This window comes from Ixodes scapularis, unplaced genomic scaffold, assembly GCF_016920785.2.
Source record: "Ixodes scapularis isolate PalLabHiFi unplaced genomic scaffold, ASM1692078v2 PGA_scaffold5__190_contigs__length_132052651, whole genome shotgun sequence".
Taxonomy (NCBI): domain Eukaryota; kingdom Metazoa; phylum Arthropoda; class Arachnida; order Ixodida; family Ixodidae; genus Ixodes; species Ixodes scapularis.
The window spans coordinates 88688924-88711094 of NW_024609880.1; the positions used below are offsets into that span (position 1 = coordinate 88688924).

At 43.3% G+C, this 22171-nt stretch overlaps 1 protein-coding gene across 1 annotated transcript; it reads right to left on the minus strand.

Moving 5' to 3' along the window:
* Nucleotides 1-2868: 2868 nt before the first annotated feature.
* Nucleotides 2869-11908, minus strand: LOC115327086. Its single transcript, XM_040212006.2, has 6 exons — nucleotides 11771-11908; nucleotides 9319-9470; nucleotides 9165-9247; nucleotides 7947-8039; nucleotides 6548-6637; nucleotides 2869-3005 (listed from the first exon to the last, which is right to left on the minus strand). The coding sequence occupies exons 1-6, from the start codon at nucleotides 11906-11908 to the stop codon at nucleotides 2869-2871; spliced, it is 693 nt and encodes a 230-aa protein (XP_040067940.2).
* Nucleotides 11909-22171: the final 10263 nt, after the last annotated feature.

Consider the following 22171-nt stretch of genomic DNA (forward strand, 5'->3'; position numbering starts at 1 on the left):
ACATATTTTGGTAGGGGTACCCTGATATAAAAAAGGAGGAAACGGAGGTCACAGGGAAATAAAAAAAAATCCTTATAGAAGAATGCTGAGAGAAAGAATGCGTATCGCAGACTCCGGAATGCGTCACTCAACCTTCTTTCTTCATAAGTGAAGATGCGGGAAAGTTTCTGCTTAAGAATGGGGTCCGGTGGAGTTAGTCGTCGAGGTTAGTTCGTGGTTCGAGACTCTGTGGATTTTTGTGTGGATTTGCTTTGTGGATTCCTTTGAGCGGAGGGATGACACGTGAAGATCTAGGACCTTTGTTGACCTGGATTTGAAGAGGGCGTTGCAAACGGCGAGGAGCTATCGCTGTGTAAACAAAGCAGATTTTGTGAAATAAATTATCTGCTAAGCTTAAGACAGTGTGTGTCTGTATGTCCGTTGTTCTATTTTAGCTGGTATCGGTTTGAAGTATGAATTTACTAGCAAATTTGAGATATGCTGTCGTTATACTGATTATGCCAAAAAGGCAGAAATTGGACTATATTATCACGCAGCGCCAGCTGCGGTGATGCGAGCTGAAGCTTATTAAATATAGGATATTATTCCACTTGCCTCAGTCTAATCAGCATACAAGATATGCGAAAAGGCGTGGCAAAGGTGGTTTAATGATGAAATATGTATTTTCTAAAGTATGCAAATATTGAGCATTCTAGCTTTTTTTTTCTTTTATTCGGATGTAACACGAGGGAGAAAAATTTATTGGTGAAAATAATTGGAGCCCGCAAAACCTTTTATCATACCTAACCGAAAACCTTGTGTAATTGTTAAACCGCTTTACATCGTGGGTAGTGAGACATGTTTCGCTATACCTAACCGATAATGACTGGCATTTCGTCTGAACTTAAAGAAGAACACTTTGCCACTTTCGTATTTTGTTCCACATTGTCGCTCTTCTGGTTTGTAGTCCTTCATCGCGTACTGTTAAAGGGGGGAGGGGGAGTAGGGAGTGCAACGATTTCTGGACTTCGGTCAAACATTTGTGAAAGTTGTCCTCTGACACTTCTAAAGTAAATAACATAAAATCGATTTCGCCTACGTGTCCTAGTTGTTGTGTAAAAAAAATATAAATATTGGCATTTCCGGCACCCCTCAACTCACTCCCAATCTTCAAGGACACAAGTGGTCGCACTCCTAGTGACGTAATTCTGGGTGCCATGTGGGTTCCCGTGTGATCTCTTGGAGGACGCTTCCTCTTCCTTTCTCTGCTGACATAAGCGGGTGTTATGCTGCAGCTTAGAGCCGAGCGAGGTCACTTAAGCGTCTCGCTGTAGTTCCTTCGGCTGCCACTCGCGGCTGCAGGTGGGGGGAAAAGCTCTACTTTGGCTTTGCCTTGATGCAGCGGAATAGCGACATTTGTTAATGAATGAGATGTTTTCTCTATCCTCCTGGACACGATAAACAACGTAAAAATGACCAGATGCGAATTCTTTTAATCTTAAAATCGTTGGACCCCCATCTTTCCCTCTACGGGCTGGAGTACCGACAAGCGAGACTCATGTTTCGATCCATGTTTTCTTCGGAATTATGTTAAAAAAAAACCAACCAGAGAGGCTCTTGATAAAAAAAAAAGAGTTAGAGGCTAATTTTGGCGTCTTTTTATCCCGTCACTCTAAAAATCACGTACATATTCGCCGAAAATGTAACGAAACGCGAGAAAACACTAAAAACGTCCGACGAGTCGTTACGTCATGCTAGAATCTTTCGGCCGCCAAGCGCGTGTCGCTGGTGTGGGCAGGGCGTGCAATCGCAAGCTTGCCAGGCATATTCCCCTGAACTGAAAGCAGTCGTGACGTATTTTTCTGACCATTTTTAAGATAGCAAGAGTACGCGTGGATAGCTTCTGAAAGGCGCTGAATACGCACGAGATCGGAGAGTTCGAAAACTCCTTATATGAAGTCACGCTCCGGGAAGGAGGGGCTTCAGCGGTATTTTGGTAATAATTTTCTGCAGCCCCGTGCACATAATTCAAAAATAATTTCGATATTTGTATTCCTGGAACCCAAATGAAGACGATTTAAGTGTGTTTCCTGAAATACAAAACCGCGCTTCAGTTTCCCTTTAATCAGACATTAGGTTTGTTAGTAACGTTCGAAATCCAAGTTTGTCCCTACCGCGCGTCTCTGCTGGTACCCCTTTTATACATGGCGTGCACGTGACTTCATAGCGCATTCTACTGGTGGTCATTCCTACTTGTTTTTGCAGAGTAAAACAAATTGCATGGTGCTTTTTGTATGCCCCAGAAAACAAGCGCTGTGTAGAAAGGCATCCCGAATGGCCGCCAATGTGATGTCGGCGTAACTAATTTATAGCCGAAGTGACGTGAGGATATTTGGGGTCACCGGCGGGATCCTGGTGTGGTTGGTGGTGGCTGTTGGCTTCCATGAAGTTTAGGTCCGACAGCCTCTGTGATTCGCCCGGAGGTTTATGTCCTCGCAGAATATACTTGGTTTTATATTAGAAGAAAATAAGGGTGGAGACCAGTTGATGCTATCAACTTTGGGTAACGTTGGAAAGCCTTCTTCATGCGTCTTCAAGAGGGTCTTGTAGAGCGGTGGTGTTGCGGACCACCGCAATATGACTACCGTGAATCGAGCTCGGCCTCGTTGGTGTAGACAGCAGTGCTCGATTTTGCAACGTGAGCCTTTACACGTCCGCTCCCAGTCGTCATCCTTTATTTTACCCATCATATAATTGTAGTACAGTTAACACAACCACTTAATTATAGACTTCAACTGGTGATAGCATGACAAAGGAAATATACTTCTACAATACTAGTATACTGGTAAACACAAAGAAACATTTCCTACTAAAAGGAGATGTCGCTTTCTATTGGTCTCCTTCTTTACAGTCGTCTTTCCATACTTCAGATGTTGTGTTGGGGCAGTTTTGTGTGTAGACATTCATGCATTCCTGGGGAACAGGAAGAGGGCCCCGTCCATCTCCTACTGAAAACAATTCGCAACCTGGAAAACAAATACAAAAGAGTTGATACATTAAAACGTCGAGTTAGGACCACTTAGGAAAACATTTGTCGATGCAATAATAGTTGACTGCTATTAGAAGATCAAGGAACCTACCAATTCTTCGCTCGCAGTAACAAAGTGTTCGTATATTTCTGTTAAAGTTATTGGTACGGCGGAAAAAAAGTATCTTTGGTGGTCTGCAGCAAGCAGTTACTGGATATTATAATTCAGGCACTAAAGGGCATCACTTTAGTTGCTACAACTGATGGTGGGTATTGGGTAAGGAGACAGGTGACGCTGTTTAGAAATTGCCAGAACCCCATTTTACGTAATATGTTAAAAAAAATGTAGGACGGAGTTTGTTAGGTTAAAAAATTCATTGAAAAGTTTAGAAACTGCCACTGTCACTGCATTCACGACATACATGTTTCACTGACTTTCTCGAGTCTTGTGGTCGGCGGCCATTAACCGAAAAACGTTTACAAAGTCATAGTTGCGCGGAGCGATTTCTGTAGTGCTTTTGCTTCCCAATGGGCTGGCCGTTTCTCCATTTATGTCAGCTGGGTTATTTTTACACTTTTACGGCAATTCTGGAATGCTCCAGTTTTATGTAGATAACTGTAAATATCAGCGTAGAAGGGTCCCCATTGCCTGGCATGTATAGACCATACAAATTATCGCCTTCTCTCCGTTGCCATCTTTGTCACGTGTGGAACGAGTTCGGAAAATGCGCGGTAGCTCTTCATTTTATGCCAAAATCACTTGGTACTTTTTGCGTGGGTGATAAGCGGCCGAAGAATATCTAAAAAATCGAATGAAGGACAATTCGAAGAGCACGTGTTGCAAGACTTGTTTTTATCGCACCGGAACGCAAGGAGGAGCACGCCACAAAACAGGCAACTTAAAGAGCGCGCAAAAAACGCACGGTGACGACATGGCCAAGAGCACGTTGTGATTGCGTGGTTGAGCTCGGGAAAAAAAAAAAGCTAGCGGGCGCATTGGGGCTTTAAACGAACGCACGAGGTGAGCAAAGAGCAGAAGAACTCTCGCGCCGTACAGGCAGTCAGTTTCCCCTTTGTCGCCGTCACGAAATCAACGATTCCTATTTTTTTAGAGCCATAAGCTTGCCATATTATGCACGTATTTTATGGTTTTTAATTGAATGTAAACGTTTCACTTAAGTGTAAAAGTCGAAAAGTTTACATTCATGTTCATATTGTCAAATGCCATGACACATAGCCAAATAAAGTTCATTGGAAAATAAAATATAAAATGGCCGCATCTAAACGTGGTGAATGATGTTGATTGGGGCGAAGGTCTGGTGGTGCTGATGATACTGATTTTATTGTTCATAGGTAGTGCTGATGGTGCTGATATTTTTTTTATTGCTCATAGGTAGTGCTGAGTTCCGAGTTGCCGTTTCGACTTCATAATTACTGCTTTATGGTCGGTGAAATACAGAGCCAGTGGTTCTTCTAGCGGATCAGCTCGAATCCGCTAGAAGCCGTGGTAACGCATCTCCACCGCTTAAGTCAAAGGTCCATGTCAGAAAGGGAATGTGTGGTATGGAACGTGGTTATATACGCATTTGAGCAATTTCCCGCGGCGCCCTCTCGTCTATAAAAGTTGAGCCAATGCATGCAAAGTTTAATGCGATTATATACGCATTTGACCGCAGCGCCCTCTCCTGTGTAGACGTTGAGCGGCTACATGCAACGTTTCATCCATGACAGAAACCCCAGCTCTTGAGTTTCTACCACATCTCAGAGCCCCCTACTCGTCCCGCAGTCGTGGCCGCGTGGTTAAGGCGATGGACTAGAAATCCGATGGGGTCTCCCCTCACAGGTTGGAATCCTGTCGACTGCGCAAACATTTTTTCTTTTCATGTGAGCACGGACGCCGGCCGGTCGGACGGACGGACGGACGGACAAGGGTAGACCCTAAGGAGCTTCGTCCCTAACACTCTTATCTCCTGTCTTGACTATGCTTAGGCATTCTAAATAAAACAAAACAACAAAAAAAAAAAAGCGACAGGCTACTGCAGTTTATCGGCCAATTAAAAAAAACATTGTCTTTACTCTGAATGTGTTTTTGTCACGTGTCCAATAGGAATAATGATATTCACGAAAGCCTAGAGACGAGAAAAAATGACCTATTTGTTCTGGTCTTTTCAGATATGCTTTACAAGCTTACAAGTGCATCAAAAACAACATAATATTGTTATCGTGGTCCTTGTCTGAGCCTGTGTGGGTAAATGTGATTTTATTTCTCCGTTTAGTGTAAACTTACGTTGGCATTTGTGTTATTTTTTTTTTACGAAGCAGCCGATCAGCATATTAGCAGTGTCAGGCTTTTCATGTATGTTTATTAGTTAATAAACAGCCATTATTGACTAAAGCGTTAACTTGGAACGTCCAATCAATATTTGTTGAATGTCAAACAAATATATAGAAAAATAGTTTATATAACCCAGTGACGCATCCTGACTTTCGCGGTTTTGAAATTGTTGTCACAGACGACCCAATATTTGTGTTAATATAGGCGTGAGCCAAATACTACTGGTCGAAAATTCCGTGGAATCATTACGTTCGTCTGTTGGTACATAATAATGAAATGGTAGAAGAGCGCTAACAATGCTGAGGACAGAAGGAATAGTTGCAGGAACAAAAAGGCAATGTGTGCGTGCATATTTTTTTTTTCTTTTGGCGCTTTCTTTACAGTTTTTTGCTCGCTATCACGATATTTGCAGCTACGTTCAATTGGCTTTTCTGAGGCGAGCGTTGGCATTCATTCGAGTGTTTGAGTAACACAAATGTGAAATCAATCATTACAAAAAGTAGAAAACAAAATAGTACACCTTTCGAAAAAAAGAGAAAAACGATGCAAATTGTTTAACAAAAATTTTCACGGATGTTTATTCAGATTTATCCGCAATTACTGGGGTGGTTCTCTGCCTTTTTTAATCGTTCGCCGGTTAATCGTAAGCCATACTATTTGAACTCGTGGTGACAGAAATATATTAAAAGAAATTAGTTTATTAAAAAGTACGTTTTACTTTTATTGTTTCCTTAAAAAGAACATATTTTGTAGAAGTTAATTTTGAAGACGGAATCAAAACGGAGTAGTCGGTGGCATTTTTAAGGCTGCATCGAACTACCCGCGATCTTTAGCCCTCGCCTTTTCTCTTTGGAGAATCTGGGTTGTCTAGAAGCAGGAGGTCTATGGCGAAAGACCAGGCGATAATTACAAGATAAAAGTATAGTTTTTGTAAAATTTCTTAGCACGTCTAAGCTAACAAAAAAAATATTTGTTTGTAAGACTTATTTCCGCGAGATTAGCCTGAATCATAAGATATTTCGCATTTCACATTCAATATATTTGTCACCCCTGCGTTTCTAAACAAATATTACGCACTTGGGGGAGAGGGAAGGGCTTACCTGGAGAATATACGAAATCTTCTGTAATGTTTTAAATACGCTTAGGTAAAAAGTATATTTTTTGAAAATGAAGGATGTCATGAAAGGTAGTAAATCTTTTCTTACCTGTCCCATATTTTTCATGCGTTGCGCGCAGAACAGCACACGTCTTGTCTGAGTTGATGTACAAAAATTTATACAACGGCGGCTGAGGATCTAAATAAAAAAAAGAAGATTAATAAAGTGTCCGTGACCCTAATAACTTTAAGCGGAAGTTAAGCCGAAGAAAGGAGTAACATGTATTTAGTTGCATGGGGCTAATTAAACCCAGAGGAGTGAATACAACGAACCAACATAAATCGTAAACTGTTTATGATACGCATCGTTTAGATCTTTAAATTGTGTCTACGCGGAATGCTGCGACGCATGTGCGTATATTTTCTTTTAGTCTGTCTAGATACCTCTCGCAGCGGAAGGCTAGAAAGTCTAGAGGCAAACATTTATTTGTCCTCCTCCCTCCCCCACCCCCCAAAAAAAAACAAAAAAACAAAAACAACAAAACTGATGCGCTTAAAAACCGACGACCACTTCGCGCTTTCCACTTTTTCCTCGCTCCTTCCTCTGCCCCTTCTACCCTGTCCAGCGTTGTCTGTTTCCTCCTCCCCATGATGACGAGGATCTTCTGCCTTGCAGAATCTCGAGTCTGATCGTCGCGGTCTTTAAGACGGACAGTTGGGCACTGTAATACGTCACGCCGATTCACTGCAATTTGCCTCAATGATATTTTGAGTCAAACTGTTACTGAAAAACATTTATGTTATCATTAGGTTTTAACGTCGATACTCCGCTTGATCAAAGTACCTTCACTATAAAGGCAGAAATATCCAAACTTCATTATAAAACTTTGCCGCTGAAAACTCAAATCAATTGATCGATGCAGTGTCTCTGGTAAAGGAGCGTCAAGCAATAAAGACAAGGTGTTCTAAAAGTGATCTTCACTGGGGCCTTAGTCTTACCACCTCTTTTGCAGTAGCATTTTGTATTGCTGAGGACGAGAAAATTTTCCATGGCTAGCCTCGAGGGTGAAACGTATTCCGCTTGACACTGTTAACAAAGTTTACTATTATAATCTTCAGTTAAAAAATGCGTGCATGCGAGGACTTTAGTAGTATTTGCAAAAGACAGAATATGAACTGTGTCCAGTTAATTGAAGTTCTATTCTTTGGCAGCACGAAGAACTCAGGGCATTACGTTTCCTGAGCAACTTTTTACCGCTCCTTATCCAATCGGATTGCACCATTAGGTGAGAAGACCCCCGAACAATGAATCAGGAAGCGACAACGCCGACTAGCGCGAACAAAATAGGATACGGCCTCGGTTTTTTATGCCGCCATTCACGTGAATGACCAAAAGAAAAAAAAAAGAGAAACACATATCGTAAATGATTTCATTATAAAATTTGATGATTCATTATCAACTATTCTTTTGTTTCAGCTGAAGTCGAGACACAGCTGATACTATGCACCTGACTTCTCATCTTGCAATCCGATTTCGGCAGGCCCAGGCGACCCTACACCTTCCGTTGCCGTTCTTGCCTCGACAAGCACGTCGGGTTCCACTGTTGTGCAACGAAATGGCCCAAACTTGCAGCAGCTTTTTTTGCAACCTCAAGAGAACCGACCTCAACCACCACAAACAACGACATGCCGGACTCTACACAATCCGAAACGAGATATCGTCGCAACTATGGCTCCCAAGGGCCGGTTCTGCGATTTGTTGTACCCAATCATCTACGAAACAACAGTTTACTTGTCCTTCAGGACGATCCCCCGGCTTCGTTTCATCTTACGTCCAGGCACAGCCGACGCAACGAGCTAATGGGACACATCGAACAGCGTCAAAAACGCAAGTCACTGAACCTTTTTTGTTTAGGATTCGTTTCGTGATGACATAACACGTACAGAGACTTGAGGAACACCATGAGGGTGCTGTCTCGACGCTGTCTGATTGCTCCAATCAGTTCGTAGCGTCAGCTGCGCCTGGACTTGAGTTCAAAAGGTCCTGGAATTCGAACAACCAGTAGCAGCTGTACTGTAAACACTCTAAAAATGACGTGTCTTGAGTTTTATTTCCATCTGATTAGTAGGGGAGTCGTATTAGCAAATTAAACGTTCGACGTAGATGCGTGGAACAGCCGGTTGCTGCGCGCCGAAGGTAGGAAAGCGTGAGGGCGGAGAGAAAAACTAGCCAATGCGACGTCACCAGCGGGGTACCCTTGGTCGCCCCTAAGCTGGCTTGCGGATGTCGACGATGAGGTCACGACGCTCTGGACAGATAACAGGCGGCAGAAAGAATCGTCGCACGCCCGCCGACAATCGCTGCACTATTTTTACCCAATAAATACGGTTTACGGTTACTTTTGCCCAACATAAGTGCGATAACTGAAGTTAAGGGACAAAAATTAATAAAGGTTAGCTCCTAACCACGTTTTTTTTAAGTGATTTAGCTTTCTTTTAAACTCAAACGATATTAAATCCAATTTTGAACACTTTAATACAAAAAAAAATACAACTCGTTTTGTTGCGGAAGTTAAACATAATTGAGAAAGCCTGATTTGTTTACTGATGCGACATTAGCCCTTGCTTGGTGAGGTAACACTAAGGCTCTTATTTAATGATTTTGATAACTTTTTATTTGGCCTATTGAAAGTGAGAAAACGTTACGATTTTTTATGAATACTTACTACTTGGAAAGGTGAAGAAAAGCGCATTGTCCTCAGTGTGTGATCCAGAGGTGAGTGGATGAACGGTTACGTTCAAGCTGTACCTAGAATTTTGGAATAAGATATGAATTTCGCATTTTCACTTTTAGAAATACTAATAAACTTTTACGCTTACATTTTTTTTGAGCCCTTAAAGCGGTGCCTGACAAGAGCCTGATACGTTCCGTTACAAAGTCCCGACGTAAATTTCACGGATACGCATTCAGTTGGAGGCTGTGGCGTATATGTGTAACTCAATACGTAGATCGTGTCACTGCTACACAGGAGCTGGAAATAAATATGATAAACTCACACACACGTAAAGATATTCTCGCGCACGCAATCACGCAGCATGCTCACCAACTTTTTTTTTTTCACGCAGAACATCTATATGAAAGAGCCTACTGAATATCTGAGGGAAGTATTCGTGCGCAGGCGAGTTGGTAAAAAGTTCACATAATCCGAGACAAGGAGGGATACGAAACACACACAAAAGAGATGGACAGAACACAACGTCTCTTTTACAACGTCTCGAAGACATTATGTGTTGTCTCTTGCTTTTACGTGTATTTCTTAACCTTGCTTATCTGTTTCGGGTTAAACATACACCTTGTCCTGTCAAATAGCTCTGACCTAGATATTGAAGGCCCTCAGACCGAACGCCTTCAGAGTATCGGCAAGTTAGTTTGTGATCTTATCTCTGCGCGTGTTCCGCCACTTGCACTCGTTCGCTAACGCCAAGAAAGGGCGTTGATTGGAAGGCATGCATTGATTCAGCGTATCAGGTCCAGACTAAGAATATTAGTTAATTCCCCGTTAACAGTATGGTAATAAATTGAAAGCAATCGGTGCCTTTGTTCTCGCGCACGCTCAGGGATTTTGAAAGCTATAGACCTTACATTCTTAACTTTGCTTTAATGAATGTTCGTAGCGGGTTATAGGTCGTTGGGAGACTACAGTTAGTGCAAAACGTTGGAGTTTGGCATTGAAATTGAAGCGAACAAACAGACCATCGTGGGGTAATCAATGTTAACTCCGCGACAGCCTTATAGGTGACCATGCGTTAATTGTGCTTCTTATTGTAAGACGCCTCGCGGTGGGTCCGAAGCAAATAGCCGGTCTACCAATTCATCCCCAGCTGTCGGGATCGAATCCCGATTGCGTTGCCCGCCTTCTGACGGAGGCTTATTGCGAGGAAGGCGCCGTGTAGCCGAGATTCGGTTGCACGTCCAAGGGTCCAGAAGTTGGCGAAATTAATCCTCACCCCTCCGCTGCGGCGTGTGCCAGGTGCTCTTCGTTGGTTTGACACGGGAAACCCGCCAATTTTATTTTATTTGTGTTTAATTTTTTATGCATACAGTGGCTGGCGCTATGAGCTGAAATGCGCAGAGGGCAACCAAACAGTACAGCTCACGTTGTCCAGCGGAGAGCGAGCCAAGCGGTTGAGTTGCAGCGGAGGTGATTATGATACCTCGCTTGCTGGGCCTGAGTATAGCTTTTTGCCTCTGAACAGTGTTCCGCGCATTTAAGTCTGAGTGTGAGCGATTGCTTTGCAACCGTTTTGTGACTACTCCAAACCAAATAACAATCTTGCACCATCAATCTATACGGTGCCCCAGAAACGTTCCCCGTCTGCGTCTATACTTCCGAATCTTAATGATCACTGTGGGCTTTACATAATTTGGCCAATGTTATAGGCAATCATTACTCATCGATAGAGCGTAGATTTAATACAACACCTTCGGTCCGTAGTTATACGCAGATTGTAAGCGTTCTTCGAGTACCTTCTAGATTGCGCTGGTGTATGTTCTCTCGACGTAAGCGGTGACATGCATATGTGTAACCCCTCCGCATTTTAGAAACTGGTAGCATTGCTATGTTTGTGTTTGGAACATGAAAAAAAAAAAAAAAAACAGGAAAATAAATGCCCATTTGTTCGATCTGAACACAGATCCCTAAGGCTCAGGGGCATGACTGTAAAGGAGGGAGCAGTTTATTAAAGAAGAGTCTAATAAATTCTGAGAAAGGCCACAATTTCTTTTCGATCATTTTTATAGTCACGACAAAGAGAATAATCGCAAACAAAATCGTCATCGAGGCGCCTCTTTAAATTAAATACTATTTTAGAAACGCGCAAACGGCAATAGCTGGTATCGCATGCTCCCATCTAAAAAAGGAGATTGTTGTGTATATGTTTATACAGCCGGAAGTTAGACCACCTTAGTAGGCATCTGGTTTCTCAGCTGTAGATAAGCAATTTAGCCAGTGCGGTACAACCGCTAGCCTAAGGTCTTGAACGTGCATCACAAAGTAGTGATACACGACAGCACACCAGTACTATGCTCATCCAGATCGAAACGAGCAGGCGTGGGGATTGAACCCAGGATTCTGGGTTCTGCAGCGTGAGCTTTCGGTTCATGTGCTCCGAGCCGGTGTGCGCTAGCCCACTCGGCCACGGATCTCCACTTCTCCCACCTAAAGAAACACAAATTCTAGTTCTTTCTAATCAAGTTTCACAGTAATTCACGGTGGTTACAACATATAGGCCTGAATGCGGTTCATTACAAGTACTTCTAATAGTTACTTACGCCAGTTGCGTGTTGGTGTTCAAAATTGTTTGGATCATCTTCGTAAGGCGTTTTTTGGGAGCTCACAGTGGACGAAAGCCCAAATTGCTGGCTGGTTGCCACAAGGAAGGTTGCTAGTGCAATTGAAAAGAGAGACATTTTATGTTTCGAACGTAATTCGTATATTGCCTAAAATATCGCCCTTTTATATGTTCTTAGAAACATTGACTACGTAGATGTAACGTAAAGAAAAGAGCGTTTGAGAGTTTTTATTGGTAACTGAACTATTGTCTTCCGCCGAACGTCAGTCAAATTCCCGTGAAAGGATTAATAAACAAAATATTCTAAACAATGCCTCGAATGAACAGATAGAAACATTCTTGTTCCAGCGTACCGAACGCTCCCACATCATCTCATTTTTTTCAAGTTAATTATAAAGAATTTTGTGGCCAGATGCGATAATTCGCTGCATTTTGGCGGCACGTGGAAAAGCGCAGGCTGCGCACTCCGACGTCGCGATTTGAAATATCACTTTGTTGTTTACGACGCGTATTGGCTTTTGCACCCGCGTGCGTTTTCGTAATCGCCACTGCGTAATGCGCGTTAGAAATACTGTGTTATCAGGCGCACCTGCACTGTTCATATTTGCTTTCTACCAAGAAACCCATTTCGGTCTCCGCATCTGCATGTTTTGATTGTAATGAGCCTCGTGCATCGGTGCGTTGTGAAATTATAGGGAGTTTTAGAATAACGTACGTAATTTTAGCGCTTGCTAGCGCTAAATTTAGCACTTGCGTTACCGCACGACGTAAGAGTGTTTTAGAATAGCGTTTCTCAGCCGCGAAGCAAAAGCCCGAGCATCTCGCGCTTGCAACGCCTCCAAGTTACAGTCCCAATTTTTATTTCACACACGAAATGCTGTAACTTGAGAAAAAGGAAGTTTTCTTGTTTGTCTTTTTTGTCCAGAGTAACATTTTAGATTTGTTTAAACATGAGGATAAGACGCAAGCGGTTGACCGGTCATGCCCGCTTGCGTCGCCTCGACAAGAGAGATCTCGTGTATACTGACCTTCGCACACCCTACCTTCGCCGAGAAATGTTCGCGCGTCTAAAACATCAAATTTCCGGGGATCGTTGCCCACCTTACTGGGTTTTCCAAAACGAGTGGAACGTCGTCCCTTATTGGAATTGAAGTCGCGAGGATGCCGCCGATGTCGGGCTCACGACGCCACAAAAGAGGCCGCACCCATGATCCTGGCAGCCGCCATATTTTAACTATGCTCGTCTTGGCTTTAACCAACTTCTCATCACGAATCCTCCCTGGAGGAGCGCAAAGACTCTTTGCGTATACGCACGCGATTTCCGAACAATAGAGTGCGTTAACATAGCGCACACAAAGCGCAAAACGTGGTTAGCGTTCGGTGCAGGCGCACTGGCGACGATGCAATTCTGTGCGTACGCAAAGCTTTAGCCTGCGCTATTTTAAAACTCCCTTATCGTTCTGCGTGAAGCGCGTTAAAAATATCAACTTGGAAGTCCGCAAGCGCTGTCTAAATTTCTCATCTGCGAATGAACGCATGCGGTCATTCCACAAGGACAGAAAAAAACTGTCGCTATGTAAGTGTCCGATGACCACTTCGATTTTTTCCAGCATGATTTCATTGTGGATTAAAGTGAACCCGCCCAATTATATCTAAAACCGATTTCACTGTTAGTTTAGACGGATCCAACATACGCTATCCTCCCATTTGTATAACAATGAATATAAACATACCAATATGTTGGCCGGTATTTTAATTGTTTCAAATTAGGGCGGATTTCAGGGATGTGGGGTAGGGTGAGGTCCCCCACCCCCTCCCTTCCTTCCCCCTAGATCCCCCCAAGGGCCACTTTTAGAGCCCAGCTCTTAGGCGCTCGTTCCCGGGCTTCGAGGCATCGCCGTCGGCGTAATCACTCGCGTTGCATGATGGGACGTCACAGACTTATGCACCAATTCAATTTCTCGCTAAATTTAGCGAATAAACTGAATTGGAGTGTAGGTCTGTGACGTCCCATAATGCAACACTGCGCATTCAGTTTCACCGCTAAATTTAGCGGTGAAACTGACGTCACATGAGCTCAACACCATTTCAGATTCCTCGCTAAATTTAGCGGGGAAATGAATTGGTGTTAAGGTTACGTGGCGTCAAGTTTCCGCCTAAGCTTAGCAGAAAAACTGGGGGAGGATGAGAGGGTACGGAGCGGAGGATGGGAGGATACGCGGGAGGGGAGGGGAGGGTACAGAGGAGAAGCAGAGGTGGAAGGGAGTGTATGAAGGAGGAGGGGGGCATAGCCTCCCCTCCTCCACGAGACCTGCGCTCTAATTTCGTATTACAGAGCTTTGTAAACGTCTCATATTTTCTTTTTCTAGAAAGCCACACACACCAGCATTCTTTTCGTGTGAAATGTTTAGTTTTTGGTGAAGGTTTAAATACGAGAATGATCAGTAAGTTTTTGGCTCCTGTGGTGTAACTTTTTTTATTCAGTGATGGATCCGAAAGAGGTTGCAGCCTAATGAAAATGATGAACACTTTCCCAGGAGTTTGTTGCTTTTCAATATAGTACCTACCTTTGCTATCGGTGCATTACTCTCGGCATGCCGTCGTAGGCGATTGAGGGTCGTTGTTGACGACTCTAACGCAGCGCTAGAGGGACTGGAGTTCCAAATGTTTTGCCTATTTCGCCTTACAGCTCACGGATCTTTCACTATCAGACTTTTAGGCTGTTTTCCACAATAAAGGAATATCTGAAGAGTACACGGCTTTCGTCCAATGACGAGTTTACCGATGCAGTGCGCCGTTGTTGTTTTTAACTGTCTCTGTCAATCGTCTACGACGACATGCGGACGGTAGTGCACCGATATCAAAAGTGCATCGCCGCCGGTGGGTCTATATTAATCAGTCACGTTTGGGAAAAGGAGATTCCAGACATCAATCAGAATATAACATCTCGCTATTCTTTTGCCGAAAAACAAACTTATATCACAGGAAACAAAACGTATTGACCACCCCTCGTATTAGGTTGACATAACCGATGGGGTACAGCTTCGCCCATACTGCCCCCACCCTCCCCCTGCTTCAAATTCCTAAAGACCCCTCATGTCTTGAGAGGTCTTTGAATGAATGAATGAATGAATGTCATGTTTAAATGCTCACTTTCTTATTGTTAATTGAAAAAAGATATCAATATTTTTGAAAAAGAAGAGAAACAATCTCTTCATGCTTTTGTTTCATATAGAAAAACTTAAAGATCACAATATTGTTTTTTGAGACACGCGCAGTTGAGCGAACATCGGCAACATTGACAACTGATATCACGTCTTCAACGTGAGTGTAGTTTATAAAATTTCTTAAATTAAGTTTGAAGAAATTTGATAAATTATTCTGATGTTGGCATGACAGAGCATTCTGTGACATAGTTTCCTAAGGACTGTGGATTCTTTTTGGTAGGGGTAGAGAACTTCTGTATTTCCGGGAACAAAGAGTCCCCTCGAGATTTATGCATTTAGTTAAAGATTGTATTAGGCTTTGTCAGAGTGATCGGTCACAAAGCATTACCCACTAAGTTCGGCGTTGCGCGTTGGATGTCGCCAAACCTTATATTTGAATTTATTGAAATCAGAAAGCGCAAGAGAGAGACACGGACATGAAGTAGACAATGCAAATTGTTGTGTGTATGTTTATAGAGCCTATAACTTAGTCTGGCTCAGTGGGCGTCCGGTGTCTCAGCTGGAGATAAACAATTTAGCCAGTGCGGAACAACCGCTAACCTGCCGTCTTTAACGTGCACCACGCAGTAGTGATACACGACCGCACGCCGTTACGATGCTCATCCCAATCGAAACGAGCCGGATGAGCATTGTACAGGCGTGCGGTCATGCATCACTACTGCGTGGAGCACGTTAAAGACAGGACAGCGCTACACTCAGAACTGGGCTTTTTAATAGACATCTAAGGGAGAAAAGTAACAAGCGATAAAAGTTATAGAAAAAAACAAAAAATAAAAAAATAAAAACAATGTATATTAAAGAAGTAGGAGAATTATAGTCACTGTAGATATAAATTAAAAAGTAAAAAAAAGAATAACAATAAAAAAGTTAAAACATTATTTAAACACGACGTTGAAGGGAGAAGAAAGATGAAGGATAAAGTGCGTTAGATGGTTCAATATGTTGAACCATCTAGCCGACCTCAATATTTTAGTACTTATTTTAATGTTTCAGCAGTTTCTTTGAAATATGAAGTCCCTTAACTATTTGCACAAAACAGGAGTGAAATTTTTGTGTAGGGGTATGGAGAGGTGAATAACTGGTTCCAATAAACCTTTATAGTGCTTAGGCGACTTCGCCAAAACATGAGTAACTTCGGTGGTACCTCTAGACAAGTATGCACGACGGAAGAATATTTCGAGTTTTGTGTTTGATTCCCTGTCGCAATTTACTTTATGATACGCTCCTACAAAGTAAAAGCAACATTGCTCTCATGGTTCTTCCCCTAAGGTAAAGGGAGGACGACAATATGGTGTCTTGGAATGTTTGGACGTTTCTTATGGTGATTACGGTATTGCTATTACCTGAAGAGTATCGGAGCCATTGTCAAGCAAGCGCTTGCGTCGCTCAAAACCTACGCGATACCGAATGTATTTCCCGATAGGAGAACACAGCCGGGGAAAAAAGTTTTTGCTATTCCAGTAGCTAGCGTCTTGGAAGGCAGTGATGATTCAACCCCGTTGGCTAGCTCAATGAAGCGTGGTGTAAAACGTTTATGATCGAACGACTTCATTTTTGTTAGAAAAACAAAGTGCAACACATTGATTAACAAAAAAAGTTCCGCAGCGCGCGAGGGAGGGGTGTTGCTATGGTTTCACCCGGTATCTGTTATCCTTCCTCATCCGAAGGATTCTCGCTCCAGCACTAAATATAATCTCAGAGGGGTACGCTTCCACGCCAGATTTCAATGATGATGCCTATTTCTGTGCGGTGCGTGTTTTTCACAGGAAACCGTGACGTTATTCACTGTATCAACTGACATGGAAACAGTCAACAACAACACCATTGTGGTTATCCAGTGATATTCTTATTCTATCGGGAACGCATATACGTAAAAATAATAAAGTGGTTTCTTTGTCATTACACAATGTTGAATACCAAGGTACCGAATCTTCAGATACTTCCCTCGCTTTGTTTTCGCGGTGAGAGACCCTCCTCGTGTGCGGGCTTTGGTCTTCACGGGAATGTTCTGTGCATACAATTTGCAAGAGTGCCTCCTCCGTCAGGCCCGAGGAAGCGGATCGGATTCTTAGTGAGCGACTCAAAAAAAAAAAAAAAACAAAAAAAAAAACACAAATATAAAACGAAGCACGAACAGAGTGACTTAAAATACCCTAAGATGGAGCAGCACCGCAGCTCCATCTAAGGGCCTTTGTCAGTTCTAGAAAATGTCTCCCTGGAGCCGACGTCGCGCGGCAAAGTCAATATAACGAAGACAAGCTAGCTCAATTTAAGTGAAAGTTTGTTGTCGTTTTTCTCTAAATAATGTTATATGTTACTCAATGTTTTGCCATCACAATGTAGTTCTAGTCACTGTAAACGGCTAAAGTGTCTAAATACCTTAAAAGCTCGAGTTTTCTTTTTTTCTTTTTTTAATATCGACATGCAATTTTGTTTTATTTTGTTTATAAAATATTATGAAAACTACAATACAAGCTAAGCATATATTTTTAGATATTCACAAGAGGAATTTAAAGGTGATAATTTTGATACATTTTGCGCCGTTCTATATGAAGTAGACAATTGGTAAATAATTTGTGGATGCTTCTTTAAAACGCTCCTACTTGACGTGTATCCAACTTATCTTTTTTGTTTTTTTTGCAACGGAAAGTGTTATTGTAATTTTTAATATTTTGTTTAGATATCGTATACCTTTCGTAAAATAAGTAGAAAAAAGCATTACTATGTGCATGCTTCAATCCAAAATTGTCGGTTGTGCAAATAATCATATCGAAAGGTTTGGCAACGTCCGCGCCTGAAACTTTGAAATTTTATATAAAAAGTAGCTCCGGCATTCGCACAGAGATGAATGCTTCTCCAAAATTAGATTACTTTAACATATATTTTTAGTAACAAAAAGAAAAAAATATGAACCGACCGGACCATCTTTGCACGATCTGACGTGTAACCGCCCAGGAAAAAACTCGTGTCCCCGCTGAGCCGGTTTCCACAATCTTCCATATTGTTAATGGGAGCGAATAAATAATTCGTGGCTCATTTGAGTCGAACGCACAAGCGCCAAGTATGCAATCAGGTGAGTGCGGCGGCGAGCTGGTAGAGGCCCACTACGCTGAAGCCAAAACAACGTAGAAAACACAACGGAGCGGGATTATGTTCACACCCCTGGATGTCATCGCAAATATTTCTTGCAGCCGGAAACTTAGAAACTGAGTTCAGCGGGTATCAGTTTTAGTGCAGTTGAAATACTGTAAAGGATAACTATTTCTTTGATTAGGGTTGACGGCAAAAATGGAAACCAGGAGATGAAGTTTCGTAAGGGACGAATGTCATATATGGTGCAGTTCTTTTAGAGGCCGAAGAACAGCCTTGCAATGAAAATGGAGTACTTTGCGGCTATTCAAACGAGGAGCGTTGTAGTTGTATGGTATGGCAGCTTGACACGCCGAACGCAATTCAGATTACCGAGTGTACATGAGCGCCGCAACTCGGAGGACGTGGAGCGAAAGCGCGCGATACTGAACTCACGCATGTTTCCTAATTCTGTTCTCCTGCCGCTGCGCGTTTTGATTTGAATGGGCATCGTGCCGGATTATGAAAGCGTAACCACAATTGCCCGATGCGCGTTTAAGACCCCAGCCAACTGTTGTACTGCACGAGCTAAATTGTACAACTACAGTGAAAGCACAGGACGCCGTAGCAACTCATTCAGGCATTTGTCTGTTTAAATTTTCGTAGAGCTTTTCTTTACTTTAAATTTGACATTGAGAAGGAGTGACAATACAACAAACGAAATCGAACACCTGAGTATGCATCCAAGAATATTTTGTAAACAACTTTCAAGCTCCGATGCGTGAATGCCCTCAGCCACCGCCCCTCCGGCGGTGGAAGAACTCCGCAATGGAAGATCTTACTGTTTGTAAGCAAGTTATTCTATAGCAGGGGGTCTGAAACACCCGGCTCGCGGGTCACATCCGACCCGGGACTTGCCGGGACGCGGCCCGCAGGCCCAACCGGCTACGACTCCCGGTTCCCATGTCTCGAGCGCTAGAAATGACAAACGCCATAGCGATCTCATCTCGCCGATTCAATTTCTGTAGAAACATAGCTGTGCTCTTTTAACGGATCCACATAGTTTATACTTATCCGTGTCCATTTGCTCTTTGTTTCGCCTTATTTTTTGCCTCCCAGATCTTTCTAATTCTAGCGTAATTAAGCTATTCGTTGAAGGATGGATATCGGCTACGCGAACTCTCAATCAGTAGAAGCAACTGCAACTGCAAAAGATAAAGCTCCAAGCTCAAACTTCTCGCCAGGAAAAAAAAAAAAAAAAAAAAAAAAAGGTATATATTACCAATAAAGGAATCACGAAACGATTTTCCTGCTTTCGCTAAATATTACTTGCAGTCCCTCCCTAACGTTAATAACTGGACAATTTTGCCTTAGTATTTCTTTCTAGGCCAAAAAAAAAAAAAAAAAAATTCGAGAAAGTTGAGAATCGGGTATTCCCTCAACTGGGAGCCAAAACAAGCGGCAACGTGACCTTGTGCAGCGTGCAGAAAAGCAAATAAATAAATGAAAAATTCGGCTAGGCAAGGCCGGCGTATACCGACTGGTGCCGGGCTTGATGGGTGAAAACAAACGCCAAACCGCAGTATTTGTAGTCACCAACAGATACACTCTTAAAAATGCCCATATGTCTACTTTTCCCTAAAAATACTCGGAGCGACGATCATTGCGATCTGCGAAGAGACCTCGGTGAACGACGAGACTGAAAATATGTTAAGCTTAAAGGAGCTGTGCAACGATATTCAGTTGGAATGTTTTTCACTATACACGAGCTTACTGGCACTGGTGGGACCCAGGGATACTCGCGCGCAACTCCGCTGGCCAAGGAACTCCTTTGTTGTGGTGTAATTTCAAGGACAAAAGCGATCATTTTCATTCAATCTCTCCTTTGCGAAATTTCATGACGTAACGTGGGTATCGCAGTACACCCATATGACGATATTTGAATGCTGTTCATAGATTGGACCCGAGCACTGCGTGGGCACTCAATTTGGGCTCGTGATAATTACTAGCTCCAGCAGCATTCGGGTAGTGGCCCGCGTCCAATCGCTGCGACGACGACAATAGCCGAGCCATAACAATGTCTGGAACTCAGCGCGTGTCCTGTGCTTTGCCAACCCCAGCGCGTGGCTATGATCTACATTGGCGGCATATAATCGGCTCCAGATCGCGTGGCCGCTTGTTCTGGCTGCGAGTTGAGGGGGTGAACGCTGCTCGTTTTTCTTTAATTTTTTTTCTGGGACTTCTATTGCGTGAAGTTAAAAACGAACGCGTGTTTCATATGTCCTTAACGTCAGGGATCTGTTCTAAGCGGTATTTGCGCAAAGTACAAAAATTGTTGCATCGCCCCTTTAAAAAGGAAGACTGAGTTGTGACAAAGGAGGTTATAAGTACTAGGAGGGGGCACGTTGCAATATTGGTGAAGCCTAGTCATAAAACGTTTAAACGATTTTGTGCCCAGCGTGACCGCAGGTCTCTATGACGATTGGTGCGCGTGACATGTCACGTGTGAGATGGATGGTTGATTGTAGGACTCCCTACAGGCTTGCGCGCGCTCCGTCCGGTAGGTTTTATCTGATCGAAGGCTAGACTGTGGTGTATTCTAGTACCCCATAGCAAGACGAAGCCTAGCTACGGTCACGTGATGCGGTCACGTTGGCATGGTAAGTGAGGAGAGTAAGGAGGAAAACGAGAAAGAGGCGCGGCGTCAAGGGAGCATGGCTTGTGGAGGCTACGCGGCCACGTCATGCCCTCTCCTACCCTTCCATCCTTCTTGGTTGTGACAGTGAGAATGACGTTTCATCCGACATGATCAGTGGGGCGCCAACTATCTTAATTCGTGGCAACTAAAGTCGTCGCCATAACGGGATCCCCGAGAAGGCGGCAGCACCAGTCCATTCCAAGACTATCGGCCTTAATGCAGTTCTCTGCCCTTACGCCCTACTCGGCCTCAGAGTCAGTGCAGACCCTTCCGCCCCTCTCGAACCTCATGCACTCTCGGCTGTAATGCGACAATCGGCTTTAGCCGGATTCTCCCGCCCCACTTGGCTGTCGTCAGATGGGTGGTTTCGATCCCACTATTACGTGATCAAGCCTTGCGAATGCAAGATTAAAAGAGATAGTTCCTTTTATTCTCTGAATTTCACCGCGAGAAAGAAGCTGCTGAATCAGTGGCCGTCTGTGCGAGTGTACTAGGGCCAGAGTAGAATGAAAACACCTCTGCAAAATCATGAACATTCCAATCCGATATCGTTTCATTATCCCTTCGAAAGACAAGTATATGTCCGAGTGTTGTAATAAAAATTGTCACGAGAGCAAGAACTCTCAACTAATTGTTCTTTTAGAGACTCGTTGTGCTTGTTTAATTCCTGGGTGAATTGAGCAGTGGGAATGCCAGTGTACTTGCTCTCTTTTTCCAGTGAAAATGCCTGCACTTTGGTGGGGTGGTGTTATTTTAAATTTTGCTATCACATTAGGCCGAAGCAGTCAGAGAAACAAACCAAATCTAAAGATGTCAGTGGCAAAACGAAGTGTAGAAAAAGCATAAAACACGAGGTCTCCCTTTCTCCCGTCTTACGTTGGCCCTCGGCCTTTCCAGTGTAGGATATCTGGCCCCTACACTCACAAGAGTTTGAGACCGCTGTAGGGTCAGCTGCAGAAGCAGAATGACTGAGAAGGTATCACACCTTTTCTTTTCGGTAGGATATCTGCGATGTGGAATTTTTTGTGTTCTCTTTTGTGTGTCTTTGCAATTTTTATGCTAGATGTGAGCTATTTGTCTCGAGGTCAGCTTATAGACGCTTTGTTTGCACACGCGTCAGATCAAATCCACCCTTGCAGACCTTCTCATGTCTTACCGAACTACCGAGCCAATGAAACAGGCGTTGACGAGACTCCACGAAAGCCAATGCTGGTAAGAAGGAAACAATAGAATCTAAACTGGCATTATAACTTAGCCTGCAATGGTAGTGATGAGCTGAACTAAAGGTAATAAGAGGAACGAAGGTCGGTTATGGCGGCGCCCATGTGCGGCTGCTCTAAACACGTACACACGGCTCCTTGATCATCCTCGCGCTCCACCCGAAGCG

What these genes read in the sequence shown, in the direction of transcription:
- LOC115327086 (XM_040212006.2), bottom strand. Translation starts at nt 11,908, where the DNA reads ATGTCTCTCTTTTCAATTGCACTAGCAACCTTCCTTGTGGCAACCAGC. An exon ending in ATTGCAAGATGAGAAGTCAG is followed by an intron (nt 6,638 to 7,946) that starts GTGCATAGTATC and finishes TTTTTTATTTAG; the next exon opens with ATCCTCAGCCGCCGTTGTAT. An exon ending in GCATGAAAAATATGGGACAG is followed by an intron (nt 3,006 to 6,547) that starts GTAAGAAAAGAT and finishes TTTGTTTTCCAG; the next exon opens with GTTGCGAATTGTTTTCAGTA.